The sequence below is a fragment of the Oreochromis aureus genome, linkage group 14 (genome assembly GCF_013358895.1).
Source record: "Oreochromis aureus strain Israel breed Guangdong linkage group 14, ZZ_aureus, whole genome shotgun sequence".
Taxonomy (NCBI): domain Eukaryota; kingdom Metazoa; phylum Chordata; class Actinopteri; order Cichliformes; family Cichlidae; genus Oreochromis; species Oreochromis aureus.
Genome location: NC_052955.1, coordinates 6932073 through 6947839, shown reverse-complemented (window position 1 = coordinate 6947839; position 15767 = coordinate 6932073). Strand labels below are relative to the sequence as shown.

General features: G+C 41.9%; 1 protein-coding gene across 3 annotated transcripts in view; it reads left to right on the top strand.

The window, feature by feature from the left end:
- aplp2 (amyloid beta (A4) precursor-like protein 2) overlaps nt 1-15767 on the top strand; it is a 51052-nt gene that overhangs the window by 22853 nt on the left and 12432 nt on the right. For all 3 annotated transcript variants that reach the window (XM_031760381.2, XM_031760380.2, XM_031760379.2), the window contains exons 2-8: nt 3845-4018; nt 5847-5976; nt 10961-11073; nt 12764-12981; nt 13204-13400; nt 13787-13954; nt 15578-15711. In XM_031760381.2, the coding sequence (XP_031616241.2) occupies nt 3845-4018; nt 5847-5976; nt 10961-11073; nt 12764-12981; nt 13204-13400; nt 13787-13954; nt 15578-15711 (1134 nt within the window). The remainder of the gene's footprint in view (nt 1-3844; nt 4019-5846; nt 5977-10960; nt 11074-12763; nt 12982-13203; nt 13401-13786; nt 13955-15577; nt 15712-15767) is intronic.

Here is a 15767-nt window from a genome sequence, read left to right as displayed (position 1 = left end):
GACTAGATATAGATGCTTTAACTCGGTCATGTTTTACCCTTCAAACGACAAACTCTTTGTTTGTGTGGCTTGGTTCTTAGAGGGCCAGGCTCTAATATCTGTGGTATATTTATCTGTTACCGGAATAAAAAGGAGCATTGTTTGTGTGTTCATTCAATGTTTCATGCGTTACAGCACAACATGCCCTGCCGTGTCTTAGCTTGTTTTATGTGGAACTTGGCTCGGATCTCAGAGCAGACCAATAAAACATGTTTGTGTGTAGGAGGCGGACTGGGAAAGCGGTGGCACACACACTGGTGTGTGTTTGGAGTAAAGAGTGAAAACGAGCTGAATGATCCTCAACCCACACAGCTTTTGACAAGCGCCTGTCTCTCCTGCGTTCACGCCACCTTCTTTATTGCATTACAGTCTGCGTTGACTTGAGAATAATATTTCAAACTGGGATATAAGCCAATCGGCGCATGTTTCCTGCTGCTGTTTACCCAATTTGCCTGAGCTTTCTTCTGTCTCACCGCCTCTCCCTTTTTCCAGCTTCCACTCCCTCTCTCCGTCTTTTGTCTTCCCTCTCGCTGAGCTTACGCACAGGAGCAGGTGTTCACACTTACACGATATAACATCTCACGGTGAGTCAGTAATGAGAGATGAGAGGGCTCGATGACTTTTTAGGCGCGGTGGCTTATTTGTCCGTGAGGTGTGTGCCTCAGCAGTTAAAATTACATTCAGGTTGTTATTTTTGTATTTTAGAAGCATAGAGATACACACAATGGTGGTAACACACGACAAAGAAAACATTTTCTGTCGAAGCATATTTCTGTATGCCAACAAAATCTCAAAAGACAGCATGATTTTCAATGCAATCCAACGCTCCCGTTTGCTCTTCAAAATATGCTGAAGGCTCAGCTTTTTAATCCCACTTATTAATATGTTATTTCATGTCTTCAGGCAATCTAGTCTGTTTTTTCTGTTTTCATAAAGCCTTCAGGTCTACCGAGCTGAATTAGCAATAACATTACATGAGGATTTTTTACATGAGCACCCTGATCATAAATATCAGCAAAAATAATTGAAAATTAAAGAGCTGCTGTACTTAAAAAAAAAAAAAAAACTTTAAAAAATGAAATAGTGGCCTGAACTTCTATTTCATGTTGAATCACATCAACACTGAAGAACGTAATTAAATATTATTGCGTATGACCTTTTAACATCGAAACTGGTGTGTAGTTTGTATTTACTTATGACTCATTTTTCTTACTCCGATTCCATTTCGCTGGCCCTCGTGGGTTGACAGAGCACATCGTTCTTGAATGACATAAAGAACTGGAACAATGACACTCCAGTTGTGTGCTTGACTGCTCTGGAAATAACATTCAGAAGAGCGACTGTCCAAGGCTGACTCGCAACCAAGCAAAAATTGTCTGTTTCAAAGTTAGACCAAAATGTGTGGCATGTTGAATCAAGAACAAAGGAATCTACGTCTCCTGTAGCCGTGTGCGTTTCGCCGTGTGTTTTCTAAAGGTGACACGGATCAGACAGGAACCACAAAGGAGCTAGTTTTCTGTGTGTCACTTCTCGCGCTCTCAGACGCCCTCCATTGCACTGCTCTTTGTGTGAGTTTGGCTCCTAAACAGGCATGTGACTGCAGATTTACCACAGTGGTATTAACTGCCTCCACTCTTCCTACAGTGCTATTGTTGTCCTTGAAGAATTAAAGATAAAGCGGGAGTCAAAGGGGTGTCGAGACACACCCAACACTTGTTTCTCAACGGCAACCTTGTAGCTGTAGTCAGGCTGTCACTATCCCCTCTACACCTCTCTGCTCCTGAGGCACTCTGAGAATATCTGCGAAAGCAGGTGGAGAGCAAACAGGCTTTCATTTTTTGTTCAGTTCAGTCCTCGCTAGTTGCTGTCTTTTCAACAATTAACAGTTAATGTCTGATTTAACAGCGTAAAAAATATACATAGTTCACCATCCAAAGTGTACAAAATTTTTCAAATAGAAGAATTTGTTAGGCAAGCAGGTAAAACATTATTATGTGTGTGTATAAGTACACAAAGTGGAAGTAAATTCAAGGAAAAGAAAAATGTATACAGTACTGTATTTGTTTTTGTAAGCCTCTATCTACCTACAGTTCAATAACTGTAATAACAACCTAAATCTTAGTATTCAGCTTTTAACCATTTGAGATTTGCTGCCATTTTATTCCTTGTTTGATTGCCTATTTTAGTTCAGAGAGGGAGTATTGGAGCAGGGTAAAGACATAATCAGGTTGTCTGTGTGGATGGACATGTTTTGAGGATGTGCTTGTTGCTAAATGTGCATTTGTACACACATATAGGTATGTGTTGGGCGGGAGCTTTATTCAGTTGATGTGTGCATGTCTGTGTGCAAGCAGACTCCGCTCTGGTTAACTCTGCAGCTCATCATACAGCACAGCCAACTGCTGATTACACAGCACTTGTTTTGTCCTCACTCTACTCTGTTCTGCACCCATTGTCAGCCTGGGAGCCTGCGCATTAAATGGAGAGCTTTGTCTAACACGCTGTTACTCAAGCGTTGCTCTTCAGCTGTTTTGTCCTTGGCTCAGTGCTACAGCGGCGACACCTCTGCCCACATCTTCTCTGTGTTGGGAACCCAGCAAATGGTCAGAAATGTGTCGCCGCTCATTGCCTTGATCTCTCTCTGGGGCTGAAGCGTGTTTACTCAGTCTGATGATATTATGACAATCAAGAGGGCATCAGTTCTGTTCCACTCCCTGTCTGGAGACTCCCTAGTGTCTGCTTTGGGACAGTTTGGCATGCAGACCTACATCGCCTCACTGATTAATATGAGATGCCTGTGCAGTAGCACCACTAGCATCACGTGAACATTAGCAGGATGTGACTTATTGTTTCAATGAGGAGCCGATGACACGACTGATGCTAAACACACTGAACCACATGAAAGCCAGTTGTGTAACAGATGACTGCACAGTAGCTTTGAATGTGTCCATTTGATATCATAAGCACTGTTAAGTTGTCAAATGAAGGACATGCATCTGGGTGTTTGTGCTTCCTGCTTGCTTAAAGAACTACAGTATATTGTTTAGGAAATCATAACAGAGGAGAGTATACAAAGATAGCAGAAGCAAACAGTTAAGATCAAAGGGTGGGAAAGTAAACAAAGATGGAAAATGGCGTTAGAAGAAAGAAATATTATGGATATATTTCCAGAATATCTTGAAAAACCTGCTTATCTTGTTCTAATATGTCTGCACAGCTGACCTGATGATGCAGAGTGTGTGGATTGTTTACTCTGAAGAATAAATGATCTCTACTTTGTAGAAAGACTTTGGTCCCAGGAGGTCTAGACAATCAAAGCTCCGCCTTCAACTAGGAATGTCCTGGTTTGTGAGGCGTGACGGACTGCAGTTTTTTTTTTCCCGTCTGATCTCCTGCTCTCTGTGTGAAGCCTCTTAGTTACTCAGTGCACATCAGAGCTAAAAATGTTGTGCACAAATCCAATCAAACCTCCACTTGTTTAACCATCCACCCTGCCAAATATTCCCCAGGTGCAATTAATTTGTCTCCTGTCTGAATCCCTCTGCTCTCTCAGCACTGCAGCAGAGACTTGGCAGCAGCCAAGACATGCAATACTTCATGTCTTATAAGTTCTGTATTACAGCACATAATCTGAATCTGGTTTATCCGATCAGACTCCACAATGCAGAATGGTGTTTATGAGAGATGGGAGTGGGACAGACAGCTTCTCAAGTCTGTCAGCCAGCTTATTCCCCAGCTTTTATGGGCTTTATGATGACTGAGTGTTTTAACCCTTATGTCTCCCTCTGCCCTTGTCCTTCTGCAGGCACTCGCAGCAAATGCAGGAACAGGGTTTGCCGTGGCCGAGCCACAGGTGGCGATGTTCTGTGGAAAGCTCAACATGCACATCAACATTCAAACCGGCCGCTGGGAACCCGACCCATCTGGGACTAAAAGCTGTGTAGAAACCAAAGAAGGTGTACTGCAGTACTGCCAGGAGGTAAGACATTGTGACACAGACACGTCTTTATCCTGTCAGTCTCACAGACTCGATGAAACTCATTTAATACTTAGAAAGCTCAGTAGCTTCATGAGTTGTCAGTTCATTAAATTAGATGACTATGGATGCAACTGAGTGAAAGTGAAAGAAATGTGTTTGAAGTACGTAACAATTGCAAGGATTTTTATTTTATTATTATTTTTTTTGATAGTTGTTTTTATATGACTGTGCAATTAATCAAATTTAATTTCAGAACTACTTTCGGCTTTGAATGATTATTAAAGCTAGATAATCGAGATAAAGCAATTATTTTGCTGCGTTCTGTTTTGCAGTAATTGTTTTGCTTTCCTTTCCATTTACCTCTCAATTAAACTGCCAGACCGTGGCATATTTGGTTTCTTTATTTATTTCTAGTAGTTATTTAGTTGTTTAGTTTGAATTATAATTAAAGTTCAGAGAAGTTTAACAAATTAAGCTTTGCCCGTTAAGTAAAGTCTTTGAGTAGCTGTGTTAAACAATCCTGGTCTCAACACTGACCAAAACAACTGTGATGATGACTTTTGTGATAACTGATCATGACATTATGTTGCCATTTATCCCCCCCTTTGTGCCATAGAAACAAGGACATTTTCTTAAATTCATGTATTTTTGAACATACATTTTGTCACATTTTCTTTATATTTTTACACCTAAATAATAAAATAATAATTTCATCATGTCTGGTTGATTTTAAGAGCTTTCGGTGGCACATGTGTGATGGCTAAACCTGCAGTCTACTGTGTGCTGTTATTCATTTTTCTTGCTCCATTTAGCAGCTTATTGGTGCTGCTGTTAGGAAATATACTAAATGTCATTTACTGAGAGTTAACTGAGAAGAATACTTTGACATTTTTGGATACACGCCTGTTTTCTGTCTCGTGGGGAGTTAGATGAGAGGATCAAACCGATCTCATCTCTGTACAAAAATAAAAAGCAGTGAATTGAAAAAACAAGATATCCTGTTTAATAAGTGAACTTTAGAGCTGCTTTCAGGCAGATTTTTGGACAGAGCCAGGCTATTTTCTTTTTTCAGGCTTCTTACTAAACTAAGATAACCTGCTCATGGCAAATGAAAATGGTGTCTGTTCAAAAAAGCTGTGTTTGCTTCACAGTAGGTTCACAATAAAATAACAAACTTTTGCACAACTTTAGATTATTAAGTATAATTTATTTGTTAACGACATTTTAAGTTAGGTGGGTGGCATTGAAGACTAAATTGATGTGTATTGAGGGAAATTAGCTACCGTGGTGGGGGAAAAAGTCAATTTTCATTTCTGTGTGATTTTTCACTAGAGAGGCTTTAAGGTGTTATTTACACTATGGTGGGTGGCTTTTAAATTACCAGATCTTGTGACTGTCATTTTCTCAAGCTGCCTCTAAAATTAAGTTTTACCACAACATGGATATCCTCACTCTTATTTACTCAGTACTCCTACTATACCTGCTAACCCAGGAGGCTGCTGGAAATGGTGTCATGGTTTATTATGCAGCCATCCAAGGGAAAAAAAAAGCAGGGCTGTACATTTTGAAGCAGCCTATCTCAAAAGCTTCAGTTGCATTTACCAATGACATTTTGTTGGCATTTGGGGAAAGTGTAAATCATATGCTCTTTCACGGATGAACAGATGGCATCTAGAGAGTATAAAGTGTGGATTAAAGGATCCTACTGAAGCTGCACTTATCTCACCTTCTCTCTCTCTTTCACACACATCTACACACGGACACACACATACACAAATGTATGTTCTCTCAGTGCTTAATATTAATTGGGGTCTTCTTCTTCCTGCAGATGTATCCAGAGCTCCAGATTACAAATGTGGTGGAAGCCAACCAGCCCATTCGCATTGAGAACTGGTGCAAGAAAGAGAAGAAAGTGTGCAAAGGGCACGCCCATGTTGTAGTGCCTTACAAATGCTTAGGTAAGCTTGTGCACTCATGACTGGTTCAAGGGTCGGGAGAAATCACTTAGGTGGTAAATGACCCTTCAAATCTAGATGTTCTTCATTTTCCCCCTTTGTCTGTATTATCCATCAGGGTGGAGAAAGATTAGAGTATGATACATCTTAGCCACAGGCAGAGGTGACACAGAGCAATATTGGAGTCTGATTCAGTTGACTAATTCTGGCCTTGAGCTGCAGATTGAGCAGATCCAGGCTGGATGGGAGCTAATGTGTTTCAGAATGGATGGCTTAGGGCCATGAGCCTTTTATTGCTGGGGAGGCTTGTTGAGCAATAAACCACAATCTTACCCCCCCCTCCTCAGACAGTGGCCATAAACTCACACAGACACACAGGGTCAGCAAGAGAAGGGTCTGTGAGGAGGCCTGCTTTATTGCTCCCCATTTCGCCATTCGCCTGCACTGTCATAGACAACGCTCTCTCTCCTCTGTCTCCTACAGAATCACTGTAATCAGCAATGGCAACATGGCTATATTGTGGTTTATTAAATGTCAGATATAGCCCCAGACTATGCAGGCCACATGCCTCTGTGACCCCTGACTTACAAAAACACAGTACACTCCTGCTACCGCTGAGGATTGCAATAAGACAGAAATGGAGTCTTGAAACGAGGCCTCTTCCCTGTATTTGTCCAGCCATGTCAGGAAGAAAAAACATCTTCCTTCATGCTGCTAACACTTTCCGGCATCCTTCCTCTGTCCAAAAGCCTCTTGCTGATTGAGTTGTGCCGCTTTCCGGGATGAAAAAGCCATTAGCACTTGCACTGGACTGTGAAATAGGCTACCATTCAAGAGCATTTTTGGCAAACGCAGAGAGGTGGTTTTGGGGTGCTCCATGGGACAGCAAACACACATCCAGAGCGGCTACTTGGTGGCTGAGACACGAATACAGATGAGAGATTTAGAGGCGGAATCATTTTCCAAAATTTCACTATGGCTTCCTCTCATCTGACATCCAGAGGCTACAATACTTAATAGGACTGTACTTTCACTACAGCTGACTGTTGCACCCTAAACTTTTCATTACCAATTTCATTACCTCTTCTAGAATAATTAAGGATTCACTCTGTGCTTGCACCTTTTTTGTCATCATTGTTAAAGGTGTGACACTCATGCCCTATCAATTTACAGAGCCCTCTCTGCTGCTCTGCTGAGCTCCAAATGAGGAGCCTCAACTGAGAAAGCAGAGGACAGATGGAGAAGGAGAGATAAACATAAGGTGTTGGTGAGAAGAAGGCTGTTCAGAGGGTTACTGCTTAATTATGTAATGGAGCATGTTAGGGGGATTAGTTGGAGGGCTCTGATCATATGCTTCATGACATGCCATGCTTCTGCCACTTCACCGTGGCTCCTCTCTGCAGTCCATTACTTGTCAGGCCTCTCTATCGTATCAAATGCAATAACAAGTGCTTTTAAATTATTCATTGTTTGCAATGTCTGCATAATGTTGCAGACAAATGGACATCAGAGATTCTGCCTTTTGTTTGTCAGTGTACTTTAATTATACTAGATTCAAAAAAGAAATGAAATACTCCAAAGGGAGGTGGGCTTTAGCTGGAAGGATTTGATTAAAAGGGCTAGACCTGCACCCATGTCAAATTAATAGGTTTATATGAATAATGCAAGTGCTAAGGAAGGAGCTCAGTGTAAAAGGAGAGAGATGGGTTGTGCTGTAGTCCACCTCTCTCCATGCAAAGGCTCAGAGCCACAATCCCTCCATGTTTCCTGTCCTCAAACAATAGCTCTGCAAATGAATGCGATTTTTGTTCCATGGCGCTTTAATCCCTGCAGCATGATGTCTTTGTCAGACGGATCAGGATTATTTTAGAGACTTTTTTTATTATTATGTCTAGAATGGTAAAAACAGTTATTGCCCATGTGTGACTCTGGTGTTTGTTGGCGTGTCTCTTACATAGTGATTAAACTGACTGCAGACTGCATGTTGTTGGAAACAAAATATAGGTGCACTCTTTGTATTTGCAAACACTGATTTAGACAACTTTACATTTGCATTTTGGTTTTACAGAACAAGGGGCTTAAATTCTGCTGCCCCTGGTAGCAGTCTCCAATATGGCACCATTTATTTGAGGCATATTAAAGCCTATTTAAGATACTTTGTAGACTTTTCAGGAGGCATTTAAAGCCATGTTTAGGTGGGTGGGAAATGTACATAATTGCATAACATTTATGCACATGGCACATTCTTTGCTTTTCCTGTTGACTAAGTCTGTTGGTGGAACAAAGGGCAGGGTACACAGTGACAAGTTCAGTTGTCGTAACAGATGCTGAGTCGTGCTATTGTGAATACACTGAAAATGTGTACAAAAAAACCTTGGTGCACTATCTGTTAGTATTCCATTATGGCTTGAAAAATGTTTTGCAGAGTCAGAAATAAGTCTTCAGGCCATCACAAAACATTTTCTAGGGTCTAAAACCTGTAGTTAAATGAAGTGTTCTTTCCATTATGTCTCATCAAACTCCAGCTACTTCCTGGTTTTGGAAATGTCTGGTTCCCTCTGCTTTAAAAAAGCACAACCCAAATGTAAATGAAAGGTTAGCCAAGAAATCAAAAAGAACTTCACGTTAAACGAGATATATGGCTTAAAATCAGACAAAACAACAGGTGCATGCATGTATTAATAATATTCATCTAATTTATTTTAACATCTGTTGATGAAGAAAAACTGTGTATTTCAAACTGTTTTTGTCCAGGAAACACTCATTTTTTTATATTTGAATTTAGGTTGTAGAAATTATCACTAAAATTAATGACCGCAGGTTTCACCTTGAGAGTCCTTGAAACACAAAAGCTATGCGCTATGATTTTGCACCTTGCAGCACTGAGAGGATCTTCAGTACATGCCTTATATGCATTCAGTGTAGCCAGACCAGGAATTTGACAGTGTTAGCAAGGGCATCTGATAGATGGCAGGTTAAAGGAAAAGTGGATGAATAGAGTATGTGGAGAGGAGGTCACAGAGATAGAAGAGTATATGCTCTTATGCTCACACTTGCAACTACACAAACTAAGCTAATGCACAGAAACACACGGCGCTGGGTTTCTTGCAGTGAGCAAGGCACAGCTGCTCACCGAACACCATCATCCATCACCCACTGCAGTGTGACTGCATACGGCATCTGCTTGAAACCCACTCCACCTCACAACCAGAGAAGCCTCTGAGAGTGAGTGGACGAAATGAAAGCATAAGTGAATGAATCGCTTAGCATCCGGTGGAGAATATATGGAGCTGAGGTTTGCAGGGAGTCATATTCGTCCTTGAGCTTCTCAGTTTCTCCTTGTTTCTCTGGAAAGGAGGACAGAGTTAGTCGAGCGGAAGGCAATTTAAATCATTAGCAGCAATGAAATAAAATAAAAGTTGTTCTCCTACAAAGTGAGCAAATGTCATGGTTAGAGCTCTACTTGCTTGAAAGTGGAGGACAGAAATATCAGCAGCAAATCCATAAAAATGAAGGGAGTAATCATGCAGAATGGCCACTTCAAGTGTTTATTTTATAATAATTTTGTTATAGTATTAGGCTAGCTGTTCTATTATTCTACTGTAATGCCCTGTGGAGTCATGACAGAGCTAATTTTTACCCCTTAACAGTTACTGTGGGTGAAACTGCAAAGAAACTACATTTGGCAGATATATGGGATATAAATTGAGCTATAAAATGTGGTGAAATAGAAGTAGTGCAAGAACAAGAAATGAGAATAAAGGGTATAAAATGTTCAGTGACAGAAGTGTCAAACAAAGCCATGAATCATATCTTCATTGAAAGCCAGAAGACAGTTAAATCTTAAATCAAATGCATTCAGTATTCTGTTGAATAATTTTGTGCCAACCTCCAATTGCACAATTACTTAGATGCAATTGATGTGTCTAAGTAGAGAACCTGGATAAATCTGCTTAATGTGGCTAACCTTAACCATTGGTGGGTATAAAGCAGACGGGGGTCTGAAGGGGGGTGGTGAGAAGCAGCTGCTGAGTCCTCTGCTATTTCAGGCTCTCTTCTCTTCCTATCCTACCCTCTCATTTTCCAAAACACTGCTTTTTCGCCCTCTACCCGCCTGCCTCGCCTCTCCTGTGCTCCAGCAGCCCTGCCTGAGGCCGAGTTTAGGGCGAACCACTAAATGAGCAGTTATAGGACAGGTCCCAGCCCTCATCGTGAAACCTCTAGACCCTCATTTGTGTGTTTTCAGCCCGCCCACTCTTTAGCCACTCTGATCTCAGCCCGGGCTTTGCTCTAAACCTTCTATTCATTGCGCCCTCTTTTTCTCTCCCTGCCTGGCTTTCCATCTGTTTCTGGTGGCCATGGCTCTACCTGAGCACCTTGTCACACTGCCAGCATATCAGCAGTCACTGTCCTTTTTAATCTTTCTTATGACCCCTGCACCATTTTCTCAGACGTGCATGTTTTTCTTTTTTCATCTTAAATCTATTCATAGGAACTCACAAGAAACCTTTCAAGCCATTTATTTCTTCCAGATCCTCTTTCTGTCAGCTCGCTCTATGAATAAAACATCGCTGAATTGAATTCATCAAGCAAATGATGTCATTTACTTGCAGGAAGAGCCTGGACTACCTTAAAAGAGTCACAGTGTGAAACCTGATTTTCTCCACTGCCATTTTGATTGCAGATGGGTAACAGATGCAGCTATAGAAGGGAGATGAATCCCTCTCAGGTTCTGAGGCAGCTACACGTGTTAAAGTGCCAAATGCCCTCTCTGTTATACCACTGGAATGAAGTATCTAGGACCAGGCAGCTATGAATTATTGAATCTTGGCCCCCTTTTTTGCCCTTTATCTATTCCTTTTTTAGTCCGACTATGAGATATTTTTTAAACCCTGGCAGTGCTGTTAGGCAGTGATTAGGCTTTTTTGGACAGATTGGTGGTGTGAATAACAGGCATATTGGTCCATTTTCTGTTTTGCTGTTACAGTGGGCGAGTTTGTGAGTGACGTCCTTCTGGTTCCCGAAAAGTGCAAGTTCTTCCACAAGGAGCGTATGGACATGTGCGTCAGCCACCAGCAATGGCACAGTGTGGCCAAAGAGGTAAGGAAGGAATTACCTCACAGGAAATGGTGGGAGACTGTGTATCCTGTGGGAAGACGTTGTTAGCTTTAATTCGCAGATTTAACAAGTCTCTTCTTCCTGTCATACGGATCGTTCTTATATTACTTGCCAGTATTTCCACTCTAATGTCTTTCCACCTGTCTCTGAGAGTCTCTGAGGTCCTCTGATCATAGGCGGATGGGGAGTCCTCACATTTCAGCTGTTAATCAGATTAGTGTTGTGGCTGTAATGCAGCTAATCCCACAGGGCGGCTCCAGAGCCACCCCTTTGGGGCTAGTCTGACCACGGTTCCCAGAGCCAATCATGTCACTCCCTGCCTCAAGCTCCCTCAGTCCTACAGTCCAAAAAAAAAAAAAATAGGCCAAAGACTGAGTATCATCTTCAGCCTTAGTTTGTGGGGCATCCAAAACAACCTGTAGTCGATAACAAATATGTTACACCTAAGCACGGATAAATCTTGGCAGAGGGAAAAAGTGAGTAAGAAAAATGCTTCAAAAACAATCTCTCTCCCTCACCACCTGCCACTGGGATGTTCTTAAGCAGGGCGGCAAATTCAGTGGAGTTTCTCAGGCGCCATCAATTAGAGCGAGCTTGCACTCAGTGCCTAGCATCAGCATTGCTGAAAAATAGCTTGGCAGTTGAAGGACTACATGACTTTTTGAAAGCAAGGTACATTTATCATTCCAGTCAGTATGTGGCTGAAGAATGAGCTCTATCCTGCTGGTGGAGAAACCTCCTCCTCTATGCAGCACTATTCTTGAAGTTAGAATAAACAATGAAATTCAGCTTACATATAAATGTTCTTACAGTTCATACAGTGCTGTGAAAAAGTATTTCCCCCTTTTCTGAATTGTTTTCTCTGTTTTTGCATATTTGCCACAGTTGTATATTTCAGATTCATTAGACATATTTAGCAAATGTGAGATGAGCCTTTTTGTTCTTCTTAGTCAGGAGTGATTTTTACATTGGAGCTCTCCCGTGAATGCCATTGTTGCCTAGTCTCTTACTTATTGTTGAATTGAGAACACTGAGCTTAACTGAGGTGAGTGAGGCCTACAGTTCTTAAGATATTTCTGTGACCTCCTGGTCTTAGAGTAATTTTGGTAGGTTAGCCACACCTGGAAACATTCACCACTGTTCCAAGTTTCCTCCATCTGTAGATAAAAGCTCTCACTGTGGTTTGCTGGTGTCCCAAAGCCTTAGAAATGGCTTTGTAACTCTTTCCAGACTGACAGATGACAGTGACTTTGTTTCTCATCTGTTCTTGAGTTTTTTCAGATCATGGCATTATGTGCTGCTTTTTGAGATTCAGCAGTATTGACTTATCTTGATTGAATGTGCTTGGTTGCACCTTTGTAAACAGTCACTCGGAATACCAAATAACCTTGTTATCAAAGATCAGTGAAAGAAACAGGAATCTTGTCCTTGGCATTCTTAGTCTGCACTGGAAGCCCTGACTCTGGTGGTTGTGTCCTGAGGCTCTTAAGATGATTGGTCCTTTCAAAACTCACATACTCCTTTATCAGGCAAGGCTTTCACTGATGCTGAGGTCTTTTAAAATTATCTCGATTAATAAAAGTTCAACAAATATCACTTTGTCAAAGTTAAAGTTGATAAATTGGAGGAGTGACCGACCCCGTGCCACGTGCCCTTTTCTTTTACCCCTCAGGCCTGCGGCAAGAGCTCCATGGTGCTGCACAGCTATGGCATGCTGCTGCCCTGTGGCATTGATAAGTTCCAAGGCACAGAATACGTGTGCTGCCCCGCCTCTCGCACCGAGTCCACCCAACCTTCCCTCCCCTCCCAGGAGGATGACGAAGATGAAGAGGTAGAGGATGAGGAGATTGACGAGATGGACCTGGATGAAGAGGAGGCTGTCGAGGACAGGTGAGCAATTGCGAAGGTGGAGGGCAGAGTCTGCATGTGGTAATGTTCATGAAATATTGCAAGCAAAATATACGCTGCGTTGGGAAGGGCGGATGTAACTGGCCATCTGGATGAATTCAAGTTTTGTGACATTGATCCATGGCAGCTGCTCTGTCTCTCTTGATAAATCACTCCTTTCAATGGCTTACACCTCTTCACTTAACCGACTCTTTCCCTCATCAGCGAGACACCAGCTGACGAGCAGCCCACACAGAAGGAGGAATTGGTAGATGAGGATGAAGATGAGGAGGTGGAGGACGAGGAGGAGTACCACTATGTCTATGAGGACGAGGAGGCTGACAAGGAGGATGAGGATGAGAAGAAAGAGAGCAAAATATCTGACAACCAGGATGAGGACAAGATTCTACAAGAAGTGAAAGGTTTGTAATGTGCTGTTAGATGCTTTCATATCATCCACTCAGCCCCCCTCCCTCTAACTCTCCCTTTATAGGCACTTGCCACTACCTACGTCTTAAATATAATCAAACCTTTTCAACCTTTCAGCTAGATCCAGTTATACCTAAATCTCCACCGGTCTGTAATTAGATCAGCTGAGCTCACACCAGATACTGTGATGAACTGTTCTTCTTGTATCAGACTGAAGGGACATATCACCCTTTCTCGTTCTTAGATAAGTCCAGCTCAGGCTGAACATAAAGGAGGTGTTGAATCATGTTATTATCTAGTTTCTGTAGTTTTCTGAGTGTTTGTAATTGAGACTGCTGCCCAAAATGGCCGGTTGATCTAACAAGCTGTCCCCTGGCAGCGGTGTGCACCCTGGAGGCTGAGACCGGCCCCTGTCGTGCCTCCATGCCCCGCTGGCACTTCGACATGAGCCAGAGGAAGTGTGTGCGCTTCACTTACGGTGGCTGTGCCGGCAACCGCAACAATTTCGACTCAGAGGAGTACTGCATGGCCGTGTGCAAACGTCTGAGTAAGTCTTACGTGACAGAGGCCGCTTTGACAAACCCTCCGCTCTCTTTATCTGTTTGTGTCTTTGCTGCAGACTTCCCACTGAAAGCCTTCAAGGAAATTATAGATGTAGTAAACAGAACACCTGTTCTGCAGTCTCTCACTGCTTCAGTCACTATAGCCGTTCTTTCCATGTTACTTCACAGCCACGTCTCCTGAATATACTCTAAGCTGTTCTCTTTTGCTTTATTTTTCCAAACAATTATTTTTTATTACTTATTTCAGTTAAAAAAAAATCATATCAAAAGTGACAGAATCTTCTTGGTGCAAAGAAGATATTTTTTATAATCCGTTAAATTAGTTGAAATCTGTTTAAATGTGAATCAGATTTTGTTTGATATTTAAATGATGATGTAAACCAATTTTTCAAATTACCATTGATTTGCTGCTTCTTAATCCATCAGATTGCAGCCTTGCATCACTAAACATAATGACATTTTTCATTTACTTTTTTTATGAAATAGTCTATTTGTAAAGACAAGATATAGCAGGTTCATTACTTTAGTGAAACGCTCTACTAATTTTGAACTGCAGACATTTTCCATATTGGTATTATCTAGTAGAAAGAAATCACAGTTTCATTAGGTTTCATTTGAATATAAAATTACTTGAATAAAATATTGGATACTGGAAATTTTCTTTTCTTTCAGTCTTCTGCCTGACTGTCAAATCGTAGTTCTCTGTAGCTGTAAAAGAGAAAACTGTAAAACGCATTTAAATTTTAAACTAAATTTCAATCTAAAAAAACTTCCCCCTTAGTAGTCTTCCTCTTTCTTCTTCTTTGACGGTCAATGTTTGCTCCCGGCATGAGTTTGTTTCTGTCTGTCTATCCGCAACCTGTCTCTTCTGATCACAGAGCACTGCAACTATTTTTGTTAGAAACCACCAGCATATGTCAGTCAGTTGCCTTTTTCTTTTTTTTTTGCGCCTGCAGTGATTTACTTCCCATCAGGTTAGACATAGTTCACAGTTGTAACCAACTGGATTTTTTTTCTCCATTTTTAGGGACTGAAGCTGCTAAATTTAGGAATTAGAAAATAAAGGTCCTTATTTTTAACCCATTCCTCTTTTTGATGATGATGGGGCCAAAGTGCTTGAGGTGTCTTTCTATTTGCCAGCCTGAAGCAGGACTGTTTTTGCAAGTTGCAGGGATATGAGGAGGGAGCGGTGCGTGACTGTAAAGAAAAGAGCCCTCTGGCCTCACCCCCTGTGACCCAGTTGTCAAATACGGAGATATTTCTATTAGTGTCGGAGATGTGACCTGTCAGCAGAAAGCCGATTGGAAGATGAAAAGAACTGAAATGGAAAGACTGTCAGATTCTCTTAAATTTATCAGACTTACTAAGGGTGGAAGAACGCCAATGAGAGGAGTGCATCTGTGAGGATTTGGGTCCAGCTTCAATCTCCTTTCGCCTTTCAACTCTCTTTCTCTCTGTGCCCACTTGTCTGCCTGTGTGTTTGTCTTGCTGCCTACCTGTTTCTGCCAGGATCAGCTGGTCTGCTAGCCCGTCTCTGTATGTGTGTCAGTCTGTCCGGTTGTCAGTTTGCTGCCCTGACCTCTCGCCGTCTGTGTCTGACTTTGCAGCCATGCTCCCGACTCCTCAGCCCACCGATGATGTCGACATCTACTTTGAAACCCCCGCTGACGACAAGGAGCACAGTCGTTTCCAGAGAGCCAAGGAGCAGCTGGAGATCAGACACCGTAACCGCATGGAGAGGGTGAGTTTACCAGCTAGAATCAGGACACTGATTCCTGAGAGCCAGTATGTGAGGAT